Source organism: Helianthus annuus, chromosome 16 (genome assembly GCF_002127325.2).
Source record: "Helianthus annuus cultivar XRQ/B chromosome 16, HanXRQr2.0-SUNRISE, whole genome shotgun sequence".
Classification (NCBI taxonomy): domain Eukaryota; kingdom Viridiplantae; phylum Streptophyta; class Magnoliopsida; order Asterales; family Asteraceae; genus Helianthus; species Helianthus annuus.
In genome coordinates, this window is record NC_035448.2 from 125,158,399 (window position 1) to 125,175,822 (window position 17,424).

General features: G+C 37.0%; 1 protein-coding gene across 1 annotated transcript; it reads right to left on the reverse strand.

Moving 5' to 3' along the window:
* Positions 1-13,476: 13,476 nt before the first annotated feature.
* LOC110918315 ((S)-8-oxocitronellyl enol synthase ISY1) lies at positions 13,477-15,777 on the reverse strand. Its single transcript, XM_022162649.2, has 3 exons — positions 15,549-15,777; positions 14,694-15,366; positions 13,477-14,064 (listed from the first exon to the last, which is right to left on the reverse strand). The coding sequence occupies exons 1-3, from the start codon at positions 15,585-15,587 to the stop codon at positions 13,607-13,609; spliced, it is 1,170 nt and encodes a 389-aa protein (XP_022018341.1). The 5' UTR covers positions 15,588-15,777; the 3' UTR covers positions 13,477-13,606.
* Positions 15,778-17,424: the final 1,647 nt, after the last annotated feature.

The following is a 17,424-nucleotide window of genomic DNA, read 5'->3' on the forward strand; positions in this document are numbered from 1 at the left end:
TAATTAGGTATGCACGTACGTAGGTACGTACGTATGTATGCAGGTACGTATGTAGGACAGTTGCTATTTGTGACCGTAAAGGTATGTATCAGTTTGTATGAAAGGTATGTACGCATGCATCTAATGAAATTGAGTACTAACGGTAATAGTTGCGTGCTTGGTGAACGAAGTGTAACGCAGGAATACCAAAGAAATCTCACTACGGATCATGTGATCAGGATGGGAAAGCTGGGATGTAAAGAGTTAACGAAACGAGAAGTAAACGTGAACAAACCTTGTATGTTTATAACGCGTACTAATGATGTGAAATTTTATGTGGTGAGCGCAGGTAGTACCAGTAATGAGGATATCCAAGGATTGGAGATCGAAGATCGAGTCACTAGAGAGATTGTACGGAAACGTTGATGTACATAATGTAGTAAACATAAGCTATGTTTTTAACTAGTAAATAAGAGGATGACGGATTTATGAGAAAGAACTGTGTTAAAGTTAAATCTTAAATAAGTTGAGGTATTTATAGTGAAAGTTAATTTTATGGTACGTGTTCCCGCTGTGACTTTTGACAAACACGAATTAGGGCGTAACAAGTTGGTATCAGAGCCCTGGTTTGAGAGAATCAAGTAATAGAAAGTAAATGCTTGAACTCTAACCGGTGTGCTCTCGTAATCCAGAACCCGTACAATCCAAGACTCGATCGAGGCCTAAATGCAAAAGCAAATGTAAGTATGTATTAGATTATGTATTTGAAGGAAACTAATAGTATGTTATGTGCAAGGTAAGCTTAAGAGTTTGAAGAGGATGATCCGTGAATGCAGAATAGGATGAACGCTAAGGCGGGCAAAGGTGCAAATAGGCAAATTAACCCCAGGTACACACTACTAACATGTATGAGTACCGATGTCAAAAGAAAAAGGAAGGGGTCTCCTTGGGAGGGTAATTATTAAACGAAAGACAATGATGTGGTCTTGGGGAAGTTTTAGAAATATGCACGAAACTGAAACCCATTTCTCGGGCATAAGGCGATGATTACACGAAGGCACGAAATTAGTGTGTGAATTGCGCACCTGGCCAGTACGCAAGAAGCATATGACGTTCGTGAGACCGTGGCAATTATTGCAGGTATGTCCGGTAGAACTGGGTAGCAGGTGGGCCTATGTTGTAGCGAATGCGAAAAAGCAAATCCATTGCGGATTTGGTTATGCTAACGAAGGTTATGAAAAGTTATGCGAGTCGACCGGTTCTAGCGAACAAGTCGAATAAGAATAAGCTACCATCCGTTTTTTAAACGGGTGATTTTGAATGCTCTAATGAATGCTAGAAGCTTAATCCGTTATACGGATTGAAAGAAGAAGTTATGATTAAAAGCGAAAAACCCAGTTATTTGGGTAGTGGAATGTGTATGCTTAACTCTCGTTCAGAGTGTTTATGCCAAACCCAGTTATTTGGGTAGTGGAATGTGTATGCTTAACTCTCGTTGAGAGTGTTTATGCCAAACCCAGTTATTTGGGTAGTGGAATGTGTATGCTTAACTCTCGTTGAGAGTGTTTATGCCGAAACCCAATTATTTGGGTAGTCGAATGTGTATGCTTAACTCTCATTGAGAGCGTTTATGCCGAACCCCATTTACTTGGGTAGTTGAATGTGTAAGAAAGAAGAAAGCTCCTATATGAATAGAACTAAAATGAAGTAATTATGATTCGACAACTAAGATGACTAACCTTAAAACCTTGTTGCTGAAGGTAGGTAAAACTTTAAGTTTTTGTTAAACACATGTAAGAAAGAAAAGGTAAGAATGACATGTTTGAAACCGCTAGATGGATTCAAACATAGAAGGAATGAAGGGTATGAATGTTACGTTTAAATCCGTGGGACGGATTTAAAACATAAAAGGATGTAACGAATGCCTTTATAAGTAAGCATTAATATAGGTTTGAATATATAGGAACGATGAACTATTACTAACCGGTCAAGGAAATGAGAAGGTTACGTGGAAGCATGGCATGGAAAGTATAGATTGGTTAAGAAGAAGTCAAACATAGATATGTGTATGTGTAAATGGAAGTGAGAAAGGTTTCGGGGACGAAACCTTATTTAAGGGGGGTAGACTTGTAACGCCCCAAAACCCAAATGTTTATATCGTCGTATGTTCCTATAGGACATAACATGAGATAAATAACTAGGCTATTGAACCTAGTTAAAAGGTGTAGCTAAGATTAATAAAGGTAGTGTCAGTTATGTTTTAAAAGGCAAACCCGAGGGACTAGAGTGGAACAAATGAAAGTTGACTACTAATTAAAAGGTCAATACACACACAAACACACACATACGTGCGTGTTCTTGAAGCTTCAGGAGCTCTCAAGAGCTCCAAACCCTAGTTCCACTAAATCATCAAATTAAAGGGGTGAATCGAAGCCCAAATTCAAGAAGGAGCACGGATTAACGATCACCTTCATGAGGGGATCATAAGGTATGCCTTAAATCTAAGATTTGTGATCATGTGTAAAGCGGGTTATGTTCTAATCCATGAGTTTAAGTGAAATTGAGCATGAGTATGTGTTACAATTAACATATAGAACATGAATTATGAATGGTTTGTGTTAATTTGAAGTCTAGATGTGAAACCCGTTTGTTTTGGTGAGGATGATGACTTGAATCACCATTTATGTTTAATTCTTGTTGAAAGAATGATGTATTATGTGGGTGTGACGAATTATTGTTAGATGTAAGTATAGGAATATGATGATGTTATGTTTAATGTTCATTTGGTATGATACATGATGATAAGTAGTTGGTTTTGATGGGTTATGTATGAGTTTAGAAGAACTGTGCATAAATTAGTTGTACATTGTGCTAAGATAGTGGTACGCACACCAAGTGTTCGATGAAATGCTTAAGTGAACTTGGCAAGTGAGATTGTAGGAAAGGGCTTGACATATTTGAATGGAATATGATAATGATATGACAAGTAGTCTACTAACTTGAAGAATGTGCTCTAGATAGAACTCGTATAAGAATTCGGGTTGAACATATGCGTGAGTCAAGTTTATGCATTTGGAACTTGTATGTCGAGTATGTGACTAGGCGATCATGTAGTTGTATGTGTCATACAACATTGTGTTTGAAATGAATATCATGTCATTAATATGGTCTAATATATCAACATGAATGCGTGTTCAAAAGTTAGAAGTTATATGCTAGAAGGTTGACTTTCTGAAAGTCAACCGAGAAATTATAACATGGTTAGCCTTTCGGACAAAATTATAATAGTGGAGAAGTAATGTGTTATGTACTAGATGATCTACATGTCGTATGCGATGATAATTGAGTTGCGTGAATGTGGAACAAGACGCCTTTTTGGTCTATGCCTTATGTATGTGGTATATGGTTAATAAAAAATGCAAGTAATGTGTGAATGGAAGGAAATGAAAGTTAGTATGAATGAGCACGTATGCTAACCTTGATGTGATAGTAATGACTATGGAAAGTTAAGTATGAATTATGCGAATGATATGATTGTTACATGTACAAATGAGTATGCTAATATGAGCGTGGTTTCGATGAAATGAAAGTATAGGAATCACGTTGTGACGGACTCAAGCATGAAAGGATAACGGGTCAAGAAAAGGCGAGGAATCGGATACGAGCACGGACGTATAAGGTAAGTGATTCTGTAATCACTTCTTATGTTCGGTTAGGTGATATGGCGTTTTGATTAATTAAACATGATGGTTGAGGTCAAATATGTGCCGTAGTCTTATGTCGTAAAGGATGGGATTAAGTTGACCAAAATGCCCTTGATGGGTATTTTGGGTAAACGATTTTAATAAGTGGTTTAGAAACAAGTTATACGATTAGTGTAATGTTTTGGACAAGTATGGAAGTGGAAAGTATGGTTTTGCTAGTCTTAGATCAATTAATGCGCAAATACCCATAACGGGTCAAATAATTAGGAAATGACAATAAGTCAATAGAGCGTAAGATAAGAATTTCCTTAATCCGGATGTGGGATTTTAAGTTCATATGTTAGAATATGAATTTACAAGCATGTAGGAAGAAACGGGAGGTTAAACGGGTAAACGGTTCAAAAGTTATGCGCGTTTTAGTGCGTACGGACGACGAAACGGAGCTGCAGAAAAATGCAAAATCTAGAGGGCGTCGCCGACGGGCATGGGGGCGTCGCCGACGGGCTCTAGAAAACCAGTTTTTGTGCTGACGGGTTAATTACCTGTCTACGGGTTTTTGGGTTACGGGTAAATGCAAGGCCCGTCGCCGACGGCCCTAGGGGCGTCGGCGACGGCCTTCCCAAGTCCCAAAAGCTGAAATCTTGTTATTTAAGTTAATTTATGTACCGTGGGCTTCGGTTTGATATCCGTGGACTACGGTGGACTTTCCAAACATGATTTTGATGGTTCCTTAGATATTTATGGGCTATAAAGCTAAGTCTAAGACCCATGTTAGTGATGTATGATTATGTAAGAGGTACGCGTGATCTAGTACGTGTTTGTTAAAGTATGTACGTATGTAGATGTGTATGTATGCATGTATAAAGATATGTACGAGTGTATGCATGTACGTAACGATGTAGGAAGGGTATGTATGTATGTAGAGGTGCATGTACGTATGCATAAAGATAGGCATAAGCATATGCGTGGATGTAAAGATGTAAGAAAGGTATATACGTATGAATGTCTTTTGCGTTTAAATGTATGTATGTTGGTGTGTAGGTAGGTAGAACGTATGTATGCGTTTAGATGAATATGGGCTCACGAGGGGATCCATACACGAAGGTATGCACGTATGTAGGTTTGTGTGAAGGCATGTAATAAGTATGTATGTATGTATATATGTATGCATGTATGTATGTATGTATGTATGTATGTATGTATGTATGTATGTATGTATGTATGTATGTATGTATGTATGTATGTATGTATGTATGTATGTATGTATGTATGTATGTATGTATGTATGTATGAATGTAGGTATGTATGTATGTAGGTAGGAATGGATGTAATTAGGTATGCACGTACGTAGGTACGTACGTATGTATGCAGGTACGTATGTAGGACAGTTGCTATTTGTGACCGTAAAGGTATGTATCAGTTTGTATGAAAGGTATGTACGCATGCATCTAATGAAATTGAGTACTAACGGTAATAGTTGCGTGCTTGGTGAATGAAGTGTAACGCAGGAATACCAAAGAAATCTCACTACGGATCATGTGATCAGGATGGGAAAGCTGGGATGTAAAGAGTTAACGAAACGAGAAGTAAACGTGAACAAACCTTGTATGTTTATAACGCGTACTAATGATGTGAAATTTTATGTGGTGAGCGCAGGTAGTACCAGTAATGAGGATATCCAAGGATTGGAGATCGAAGATCGAGTCACTAGAGAGATTGTACGGAAACGTTGATGTACATAATGTAGTAAACATAAGCTATGTTTTTAACTAGTAAATAAGAGGATGACGGATTTATGAGAAAGAACTGTGTTAAAGTTAAATCTTAAATAAGTTGAGGTATTTATAGTGAAAGTTAATTTTATGGTACGTGTTCCCACTGCGACTTTTGACAAATACGAATTAGGGCGTAACAGATATAGTGATAAAACGGCGACGAAAAACTTTTATTGATTAAACCAACCCAAAAATCTCCCAGCCAAACCCTAGATCTTAATTGTAAGATCTGTAACAACAACAATACAATGATCAATTGATGAAATATCAGTTGATCTTAACTAAGAAAAATATAAGATACAACGATCTAAAACAGATCAACAAGATAATATCAACAGATCTCGTAACACACTCAACAATCTAGAGAGAGAAAGTAAACAAGATAAGATCAACAGATCTCGTAACAGACGCAACAATCTAGAGAGAGAAAGTAAACTGAGATATGAACCAAGGTTGCGCATAGTGAACCCTAATCCCTCTTTTATATCAGCTTCAAAGAGAAGTTACACTTTGCACCTTCAACTTATTAACTTATCATCGCAGTCCTCACAATCATACACATACCACCTTTATCTTTCTCTCTTTTTCGTATTAGCCCTCCAACATTTCACACCTGCACATCCTTAAACTAACACACTAACAACATTTATATAAATAACTATTCTGACATATGAATGATCTTACGTATCATTTTTACATCCCCCCTTCATTCTAATGTGAGAACATATCGACAAGTCCCAAATTTCATAGAACTTATGGTGTTGTAAAACATCAAGACCTTTTGTAAAAACATCAACCAGTTGACTTTTTTAGTCAACCTTTTTTGGACTAATAACCCCATTAACAACCTTTTCTCTCAAGAAATGCAAGTAAAGTTCAAAATGCATAGTTCTTTCATGAAAGATAGGATTAGCTGCTATAGAAATAGCAACTTGACTGTCACAATACAAATCAACTAGTAACAAACACTCAATATTCAACTCTTTCAACAAATTTTGTAGCCAAATTGATTCACAAGTTGCAGAACACATAACTCTGTATTCAGCTTCTGTTGTAGATCTTGAGACAATGCTTTATTTCTTGCTTTTCCAAGAAACCAGGCAACTTCCAAAGAAAATGCAGAAGCTAGTAACAGACCCTCCTGGTAGACAAACACTTTGCTCAGTCAGAATATGTAAATCCATACAGTTTTAAATTCTCAATTTTCTTGAAACATAGTCTTTTACCAGGACTCTGTTTCAAGTATCTGAGTAACCTTAAAGCTAACTGCAAATGTATTTCTTTTGGACTATGCATGAACTGACTCAGAAACTGAACTGCATAACTAATATCAGGTCTAGTTAATGATAAATAGATTAACTTTCCAATTACTTTTGAAAACCTGTAATATATTTTAAAACTTATTGATTTTTGTCAACCTTTAAAGTAACAATATAACTCTGTTCTATATAAGTATCAACAGGTTTGCATCCTAAAAAACCAAACTCATTTATTATCTATAAACAATACTTTATTTGATTTAAACAAACACTATCTTTGTTATATAACACTTCAATACCCAAAAAAATACTTGAATACACCAAAATCTTTGATTTTAAAACTACTACTTAAAAGTTTTTAGATTTTATTAATTTCAACTTTAGAACTACCAGTCACAACAATATCATCAACATAGACAAGTAAAGCAACAAAAACAGAATCCTTAGATAAAACAAACAAATAAAGGTCACATTTACTTTGAACAAATCCAATTTCAATTAACACACTATTAACTTTTCATTCCATTTTCTAGGGGCCTGTTTAAGCCCATATAAGGACTTAACTAATTTACATACTTTAGTTTCATCCTTAGAATAATATCCCTGAGGTAATTTCATGTAAACATCCTCTGCACCATATAAAAAAGCATTATCAACATCAAGTTGAAACATAGGCCAATTGTTTTGAATAGACAGAGTTATAATAGACCTAACAGTAACCATCTTAATAACAGGTGAGAATGTTTCTCCAAAATCAAGACCTTCTCTTTGGTTAAAGCCTTTTGCTACCAACCTGGCTTTAAACCTTTCAACTTCACTATTAGATTTATATTTAACCCTATAAACCCATTTACAGCCTATTGGTTTTCTACCAGATGGAAGATCTGTTAAAACCCAAGTATTATTCCTAAACAAAGCGTCCATCTCTTTGTTCGTAGCCTCAACACACCTAGGATCACTAACAGCTTCTTCATAACTACTAGGTTCAATAGTTTTATCCAAAGAAGTAACAAAACACCAATTATCCATGGATAAACAAGAATAGTTAACAACTTTCTCTATGCCATATTTAGTTTTACTATTCATAACAAAATTCTCAAACCTTTTAGGTAAAACAATATTTCTACCTGACCTCCTAAGTGTTGAACTACTTCCCTTAGATGGGTTGCTCTCAACATTTGAAGTTTATGTGTCCTCTACCCTGCTAGATCCACTTCCACTACTACTTTCAACCCTAGAATCTATATGTTGAGAAGTATCAACATCACTAGTAGTGGCAGATGTAGAGGGGACTGGGTGCTGATCATCATAAAAAGCCTCATGAGATCCAGTATTCCCCTCTTCATCACTGGGAATGACATGAACAATGGGTGTAGACACTTCAATACTATATAAAATTCAAATGATTTAAATTTTCAAACATTGTTTCTTCTTGGTTATTCAATTGTTTGGATTTGAAAGGAAATACCGTTTAATAAAATTTTACATCTCTAGAATAAAATTCCTTTTTATTATCCAAACTCCACAACTTATAACCCCTTTTACATTAAAATAACCAATTAAAACACATTTCTCAGCGTTGAAAGTAAACTTATCAGAATCATTCAAAATAGTACTGAAACATAAGCACCCAAAGTTCCTAATATGTAACAATGAGGGTTTAAAACCAAACATTAACTCGTAAGGATTTTACCTAACAGAACAGACGAAGGTAACCTTTAATCAAATAAACAGCAGTCAAAACACAATCAAACCAAAACCTAAGAGGAAGGCCACCCTGAAACATTAAAGCCCTAGCCATATTCAAAAGATGTATATGCTTTCTTTCTACAAAACCATTTTGTTGTGGTGTGTAGGAACATGTAGTTTGATGCATTATCCCCCTACTTTTACAAAATAAACTAATTTGACTGTTTACAAACTCTGTTCCATTATTGCTTCTAAAAACCATCACCTTTTTACTAAAGTGAGTTAGTATTAACTCATAAAATGTTTGTATATTTTCAAAAACTTCAGTTTTGTTTTTCAACAAATAACACCATACTGTCCTGGAGTAATCATCAACCATAGTTAAAAAGATATTTAAAATAATCTCTACTAGTTACCTAATAAGGACCCCAGACATCCAAGTGAACTAACTCACCAACATGTTTGGTCTTATGATTACTCAAAGGAAAAGGACTTGGTCAGTAGGGTGTCCTAATCTACTATGCCAAAGTCATATTTTAAAACAGTTAGGACTTGGTCAGTAGGGTGTCCTAATCTACTATGCCAAAGATTACTGTTATTTAAACTATTAAAACATAGATTAATAGTATTACCACTTTTATTAACAAAATACAATCCATTGTTCTGTTTACCAGTCACCAGGACTTTCTTTGATTTCGAATCCTGTAAAAAAACATGTATTCTCATTAAACACAATAGTAATTTGATTATCTTTGGACAACTTAAACACGGACAAAAGATTGACACAATATTCAAGCACAACAAAACACATCACTTAGGATCACTCCAGCAACTAATTTTATATTGCCAATCTTAGATACTTTAGCACTAGTTCCATTTGGATGACATACTTTTAGATCAAATTCAGATACATCTATACTATTAAAAATGTCTTTGTCAGTTCTAACCATATGTTAATTAGCACCTGAATCAATTATCCAGTTCTAATCAAAACCAAAACTTACAGCACTAGAACAATTGACAAAACTACCAATGGTATTAAACCCACAATTGGATTCACCTCCCATATTAGAACTCTGGGGATCAGTACCAGTTTTCTCACCAACAAGAGTTAACAGTTTAGCAATCTGTTCAAAAGAAAAAGGAGAAACAGAAGAAGCAGAAGATAAATTTGACCTATTATTTGTTGACACATTTTTTCCAACCTGATTAACCCTTTTTTTAAACCTTGGAGGATACCCTATTAGTTCAAAACATATGTCAACAGTATGACCAAGCATATTACAATTAGTACACTTAAGATTTGGATTTGGTCCTCTTAACACTTTCTTTTTTGAGTCATAATTTTGACTTGACTTAGAAACAAAAGAAACATTTTGACATTTTGAACTACCTCTAACACTCTTATGAGACTCTTCTCTGGACACAATAGAAAAAGCAACTTTGATAGAGGGAAATGGTTCTCTTGTTAACACGTTAGTTCTTAAAGGCTGATAAACATCATCCAGTCCCATAAGAAACTGCATCAACTTAATCAAACTAGTAAAATCATTATAGTCCTTTGCTGCTTGACATAAACATGAAGGCAGTTGAAGCATAACATCAAATTGCTTCCACATAGTATTTAGTTTATGATAGTATTCTGAAATAGAACTTCCATTTTGAGATACACAGTTAATTTTTTTATATAAATCATAAACAACAGAACCATCAACCTTGTCATAAGTTTCTTTTAAATCAAACCAAACCTCAGAAGCAAGTTTGGAAAACACTTGACCTAGATACAACTCCTCAGACACAGAATTCAACAACCAAGTTAACACAACAGAGTTACACCTATCTCATTGACTACTTAATACAGAAGCATCAATAGAATTTTCACATTTACCGTTGAAACCAAACTTATTCTTAGCTTCTAAAGCAAGTTTCATAGCACTAAACCATACTTTATAATTTTCTGTTCCTTTAAGTTTAATACTAACAGTAGTGAGACTGTTTGAATCACTAGGATGTAAATACAAAGGATCCCCAATATCAAGCTTACTAATCAAAGTTTGTTATGTACTGCCACCACCATCTCCCACGATAACAACACTATAAAACACATGACAACAAGAATAAAGAAATCATAGTATCAAGAAAAAAAATTTAACCCTAATGCAAGTTTGTGTCAGGGGCCATATTTCAGGTTCGTCACTCTAAAGGTGCATTGGCAAGTCTTTACACAGATGCTAAATCCTGAACACTAAATCAACACAAATAATACACAATAATGCACACATAGCAACAAGACTCGATCAATAACTGGTCCACACTACCCCGACCATAGTAATGCCTAGACATAACAAATGCAGTGCAAAACAAAGAAACACAAAAAAAAAAGAGATAGGAACGATCTTACAGAGGCGTTTAACTCCTTCCTTAGAGCAAATCTAATCTACAACCTTCTAGGGTTACAAAATCAGATCAGAAAACTAATATGCTCTCAACAACAAGATCTTCAATATATAATCCAACAAACCCTAAGATAGGGTTTTAGATCTTAAACAAGTGCGAATCCCAAGAACACTCCAATCTTCACCACAGAAGGTTTCCAGAGACCGGAAATCCTAATCTAAACAAATGATATAGTGACAAAACGATGACAGAAAACTTTTATTGATTAAACCAAGCCAAAAATATTCCAGCCAAACCCTAGATCTTACAATTGTTAGATGATCTTAACCAAGAACAATACAAGATACGACGATCTGAAACAGATCAACAAGATGAGATCAACAGATCTCGTAACAGACTCAACAATCAAGAGAGAGAGAAAGTAAACTGAGATATGAACTAGCGTTGCGCACAACAACAACAACAACAATACAACGATCAACTTGTGATATATCAGTTGATCTTAACCAAGAAAAATACAAGATACAATGATCTAAAACAGATCAACAAGATGAGATCAACAGATCTCGTAACAGACTCAATAATTTAGAGAGAGAAAGTAAACTGAGATATGAACCAGGGTTGCGCTAGGGTTGAGCAAAAGTAGGTCCGACCCGAAAAAAAGCCGATAACCAAACCGTATTGTACCCCAAACCGAACTTAATAAAGTTATTCAGGTATTTGATCGGTTCCTATTATTGTAGTCAATCAGGTATCGGGTCGGTTCCGGGTCGGTTCCGGGTCGGGAACTATGAAGAACCGAATTATACATACTGCACCGAAAAACAAATAGTGTAGTAACTATATTGGGCCGAAGCCCAACAACATAAGTTAACCTAAAATCTTAAACCACAATGTATAACAAGTGTATATGAGATTTAAATGCACAGTCGATAGATAATCATTAAACATTGCATCTTTCAAGATTTCATCACTTTTGCAAGATTCATACAAGATTCACATACCTTCTACTGGTGTGGGTCAAGTTATTCTACAAAGGCTTCTAATTGTAAGAAGTGTAAGAAGGATTTATAGAGTGACAAGTGTCCAATAACCTAAAACTAAACCCATTACATCACCACCAAAAACCTAAACACCCACCCTCACCCCACCACCACCCAAAAACCTAACCCCCCCCCCCCACACCAAAAAACCTAAACCCCCACCCCCCACCCAACCCCCCCCCCCCCCAAAAAAAAAAAAACTATACCTCACCAAAAAAAACCCCAAAAAACCTAAACCCCCCCCCCCCACCCCCCAAAAACCTAAAAAGAAATCTAAAAAAAACTAAACACCCACCCCCACCCCCTCGGCAAAAAAATATATATATATATATATATATATTTTTTTTAGGGTGGGTGGTGGGGGGGGTTAGGTTTTTGGTGGTGGTGGATGTTTAAGGTTTTTTTTTTTTTTTTTTTTTTTTTTTTTGTAGTGGGGTTTTTTTGTGTAGTGTGTTTTTTTAGGTTATTGACACTTGTCACTCTATAAATCCTTCTTACACTTCTTACAATTAGGATCCTTTGTATTTGATCCTAATCCCTACTGGTGTAATTTGGTAGATAGAAGTGAAACAGAGATGCAATATTGTAATTTGTTTATTCCATTAAAATGTTGCTGGATGGTATTGAACAAATGCTGCTGAAAATCGATGTTGGAAGATCAAAAACCATTTACTACAGTTGAAGATTTCAATTATATTTAGGTTCGGGTAGTGACCTGATACGTTACCAGAACCGAGGGTAAAAGGAATCGGAACCGACCCTTAATGTAGGGTAATTATTTCGGGTCATAATTTACAAGATGTTGGTTATTGCGTCGGTTTAGTTCCGCATCGGGTCGGGTCGGGCATCGGGTCAGGTCGGGTATTTACAAATGCTCACCCCTAGGTCCTAATCCCTCTTTTATATCAGCTTCAAAGAGAAGTTACACTTTGCACCTCCAACTTATCAACTTATCATCGCAGTCCTCACTATCATACACGTACCACCTTTATCTTTCTCTCTTTTTCATATTAGCCCTCCAACATTGCACACCTGCACATACTTAAACTAACACACTAACAACGTTTATAATAAATAACTATTCTCACATATGAATGATCTTATGTATCATTTTAACAGTATGTTTTGTATAATAGTTGTAATTATGGGTTAAACATGGCATAAAGGGTTGATTTGTACCTTATTTCGAATGGGTTTACTAGTCAATCTATTTAATTAAACGGGTTAAACATGTCGTCCTAAACATCAACTGTTTATTTAAAGGATTAGACAGTGTATTCTTATCGGGTCTGTGTCGCGTCATAAATTATCACTCCTAAAAATATATTAAGAGTTCTTAAGGTCAGGTGGCAAGGAAGACTTATTCCATTAATATCATTTGAACTCAGGGTATCGAATTGCCTGGTAAAATTGCATGTGTAATGGAACAAAATTCTAAGATAATCAATGGTCAGTGGGAGAACTCAACTTGCCCATCACAAAATCTAGTTGGGTATCACTGAATCCCATACCCGCGAAATTTTTTTGTTCCAATCGCATACCTGTGAGATATCGAGTATACCCGTCCCGTCCCGGATGTTTCAGGTTTCGGGTATACCCGTCGGTCTCGAGTTTTTTTTCCATCCCTATACACATACAATCTGTAGAACTCAAATAATTAAATCATTTTATTTGTTCTTCTTACACATGCAAAGATCAAAACATATAAAAAGCAATAAACATATAACCTCCGGTCCGGTCATGAAAACATTGGGTTGAACTTAAGGAACAATCTTGTAACCTTTCATCTTTTCAATCCAAGAAACAAGCGAAGATTTCGAATTCCTAAACCCGAAAAACCCATGTTCTTTACTCTTATTCATAGTGTCCAACACACCCTCAATTCCAAGCATTCCATCCGCAAACCACCATGCTGCAACCTCTTCAAGTTTGGTAGACACCAATCCCTTCTCTCTCACAATCTCATCCCAAACACCCCCTTTATCCTTCATCATCTCCACCAAGCTCACCCTCTCTCCACCTTCATCAAACCCGCCATTCTCAACCTCGAATTGCTCAGCCAACACCTTCCAAAGGTGCTTCCATTTGAACACGTCTCCATTGCTGATGTTAAACGCTTCATTCTTTGCGTGCGGTTCGACCGCGGCCCAGATATGTTGTTCAGCTATCAAGTCGGCATCAGAACAATCGTGGTAACTCTCCCAGGCTTCTTTAGTCCCTGGTAGTAGGAACAATATCTTAGCTATCTAGACTTCATTGTTATATCATTACCCTAGTCAATAAAAATGACTTTATTGTTTTCTTTTTTTTTTTTTTTTGAAAATCGGTGTCTCTCAAAACTCGAACCCTTGACCTTCAGGGGAGCTCTGTTTTAACTACAAAGACTTTGCGGCTTTGCCATTAGAGTTAACCCCGCGTATTAGTTTTTTTTTTTTTAATTTACAATAGATAATTACAAAATAAATCTAATCATACTAATGATATAGTAATAAAGTTCCCTTACATTTATTGAGTTTTAGTTATAGAAAAAAAATATATTGATTTGATTTATTTTGTAATTAAAATTAGAGTTAATTGCCCAGATGGTCTTTGTAGTTTCACGTTTAGTCTCCACCTTTTGGAAATAACAGTTATGCTCCTTATGGTTTGTCATTTTGTTACTCGGATAGTAATAAGAGGATTATCCGAGTAACAAAATAACAAAAAATAACAAACCATAGGGAGCATACCTGCTATTTTCAAAAGGTGAGAACTAAATGTGAGGCAACTAAATCTTAAAATTGTTATATTTTTATAAATAATTTATCAAGAATATAAAAATACTAATTAATATACTCTCTCTAATACCTGGAAATTTCAACGGAACTCCTTCATGTTTGCAGATTGTAGCGTAAACGCATAATGCACCGATCAAATTCATCAAACTATACGGCGAAAACCCAAAGATCAACCCCGGTCTATGAATAGACCAAGTTAACCCTTCCTTTCGTCCAACCGATTCGAACAAAATATCCTCCAGGGTATAATAAAAATTCGGTACATCAAGTCGAGGTAGATCCTCATGATATGGGGTATCATGAGATGCTTTCCCGTACAATTCAAAAGGACCCCAATAATGTTTCTTCCCAGTTTGCAGACAAATGTGTTGCAAACTGGGAGAATCCGGGATCACCGCATCCAGAACATTTTGAAACATTTTACCATTGATTTCACAGTTCTCAGATTCCGTGGCTTGGTTGGCCCACGTGACGTAGAACAGATGTGTAACGTCTTGGAGACACCCGAGCTTGGTTAGGGTTTCATCAGGATCTGAGACGTCACACTGGATGTACTCGATTGGGTGGTCCGAGTTCCATTGGGGCTGCGGGCGGCGTGCTACTCCGTAGACCTTCCATGGCCCGCCCGGTGTGTCGGACAGCGGGAGGATTTCCGCGAGGCTGTTGCCAACGATTCCGGTGACTCCAATGATTAGAGCAACGCTCTGGTACTTGGGTGGTGCATCCTCATCATCTAGTTTTTTCTGTGTAAATTAATTGATTTTTAGTTTCGACTAGCAGAACTAATATAAAAAGAAATTAATAACAACGGCAGATAAACAGGCAACTAGAACTAATATAAAAGAAAATTAATAACGGCAGGTAAAGAGGCAAGGAACTGCGCGACTAGCAAATAAGTTGAGATGGAGATTGTGGGTTAGTTTACCTTTGCAGCTCCGATAGCTCCTGCCCACCACCAGCTCATAGTGAATATGGATAAATGATGATTCGATCGGTGGAGTAAGGTTGCAGAAGACAGCCGGAATATTGTGTGTTTGATACAGACTTCAAAATTGGTGACTAGATGTTCATTGTCTTTTTACGTTTTATTATTTCATCGTGATACCGTGATCTTTTCATTTGTTTTATAGTAATTATTTGTATAATTTCATCGTGATAGCAAGATCTTTTTTATTTGTTTTATAGTAATAATTATTTGTATAACATATTACACGTGTCCTTAAGTTACACGGTGTCTTCGTTATCGTTGGCTCAAGAAGTTGTCTACACGTATCTTATCGGACACGTGACTCCTTTTTATTGGATGTACAACTAACGGATTTTTGTCGCGTAAAGCATTTAGGGTCTGTTTGGTATGGGTTAATGGAATAGACGGGGAAATGGAATGGACAAGATAATGGAATGGATGAGGTAATGGAATTGATTATTACCATTCCATGTCTTGTTTGGTTACTGAAGACACATGTCCGAAGCCGGACACTGTCCTCAGGACGAACAGGGCTCCACTAGGATGGACACTTAAGCCGTGTCCGTCCCATATCAAGGACCTCCGAGGGCGGACCCCCGTTCGAATGCGTCTGGTCGAATGACGTCATCTCAGTTGACTACTATAAATACCCCGCCAAGTACAAAACCAAGTACAGTTTTCTGACTATCCGTCCTTACTTTCTCTCTCTATTTTCTCTCTCTAAACAAATACTTATCCTCACGCCGGAGAGTGGTCGCAGAGGGGCCCTCCCATCTCTGCGGCGAGCCTAACGGTTTTCTGTTTTGCAGGAACCTCTCCTCCTCTCACAAGGTCCAAACTCTCGTTTACTGGTTTCGGCCTAACGACGGTTTTTGGCTCTTCAATTGGCGCCATCCGATCTTAAAGCTCTTAGTCCTTCACTTTAGTGAACTTCTTGAGCAAAAGAACTGACAAATGGCGGCCCCAGGTTCTTTGAATCTGGGATCTACGACTGTTAGTGCACAAGCTACTGCACCAGCAAGTATTGTCTCTACGACCTCAGCTACTTTAAGCTCAGGTCCAGGAACAACCTTGCCATTTATCCTACTTCCTACTTCGCAAACATCAGAGTTCGATGCAGAATTTCTCGCCAAAAATGCAAGTCTTCTACGAAGATTGAAAGCACAACAGGCCAGAGATGAACAGATCCTCGGTTTGCGAACCAGGCTCTTTCATGAAGAAGCTCCAATAAGAACTATGGGTCCAACAATGGTTACCCTTCCTACTTTCTCCACAGTCGTTACTTCGGAAACATACACCGGATACGTGCAGGGCTCATCCGGACCTACGCCAGCAATGGCAATACGAAATGAAGCGCAGATAGATATAATTAATGATCCGGAACTTACCAAACCATACCATCCGGTTTCCATGACAGCCAAGTCAAAGTTTAGCGCTCGTATCACCCATGCTAAACTCCCTCTGAAGCTCAAAATGCCAACTACAGTGAAAAAATACGATGGCACAACTGATCCGGATGATCATATGTTTGATTTTGATGGAGCTGCACGAGTTGAACAGTGGCCGATGCCAGCATGGTGTTTCATGTTCGCACAAACACTAACCGGAGCTGCCCGGGTGTGGTTTGATGCATTGAGCGAAGGAGAGATCAACGATTTTGAAGAGTTCCGCAGACTATTTCTCCAAAATTTCAGCCAGCAAAGGCACTACTCCAAAGAAATCACCGAAGTTCACAACATCCGGAGAAGGGATGGAGAATCTCTGGACAGTTTCATTGATCGGTTTAATCGGGAAAGTATGCAGATCAGTGGAGTAGTTGATCAGCTACGTATCT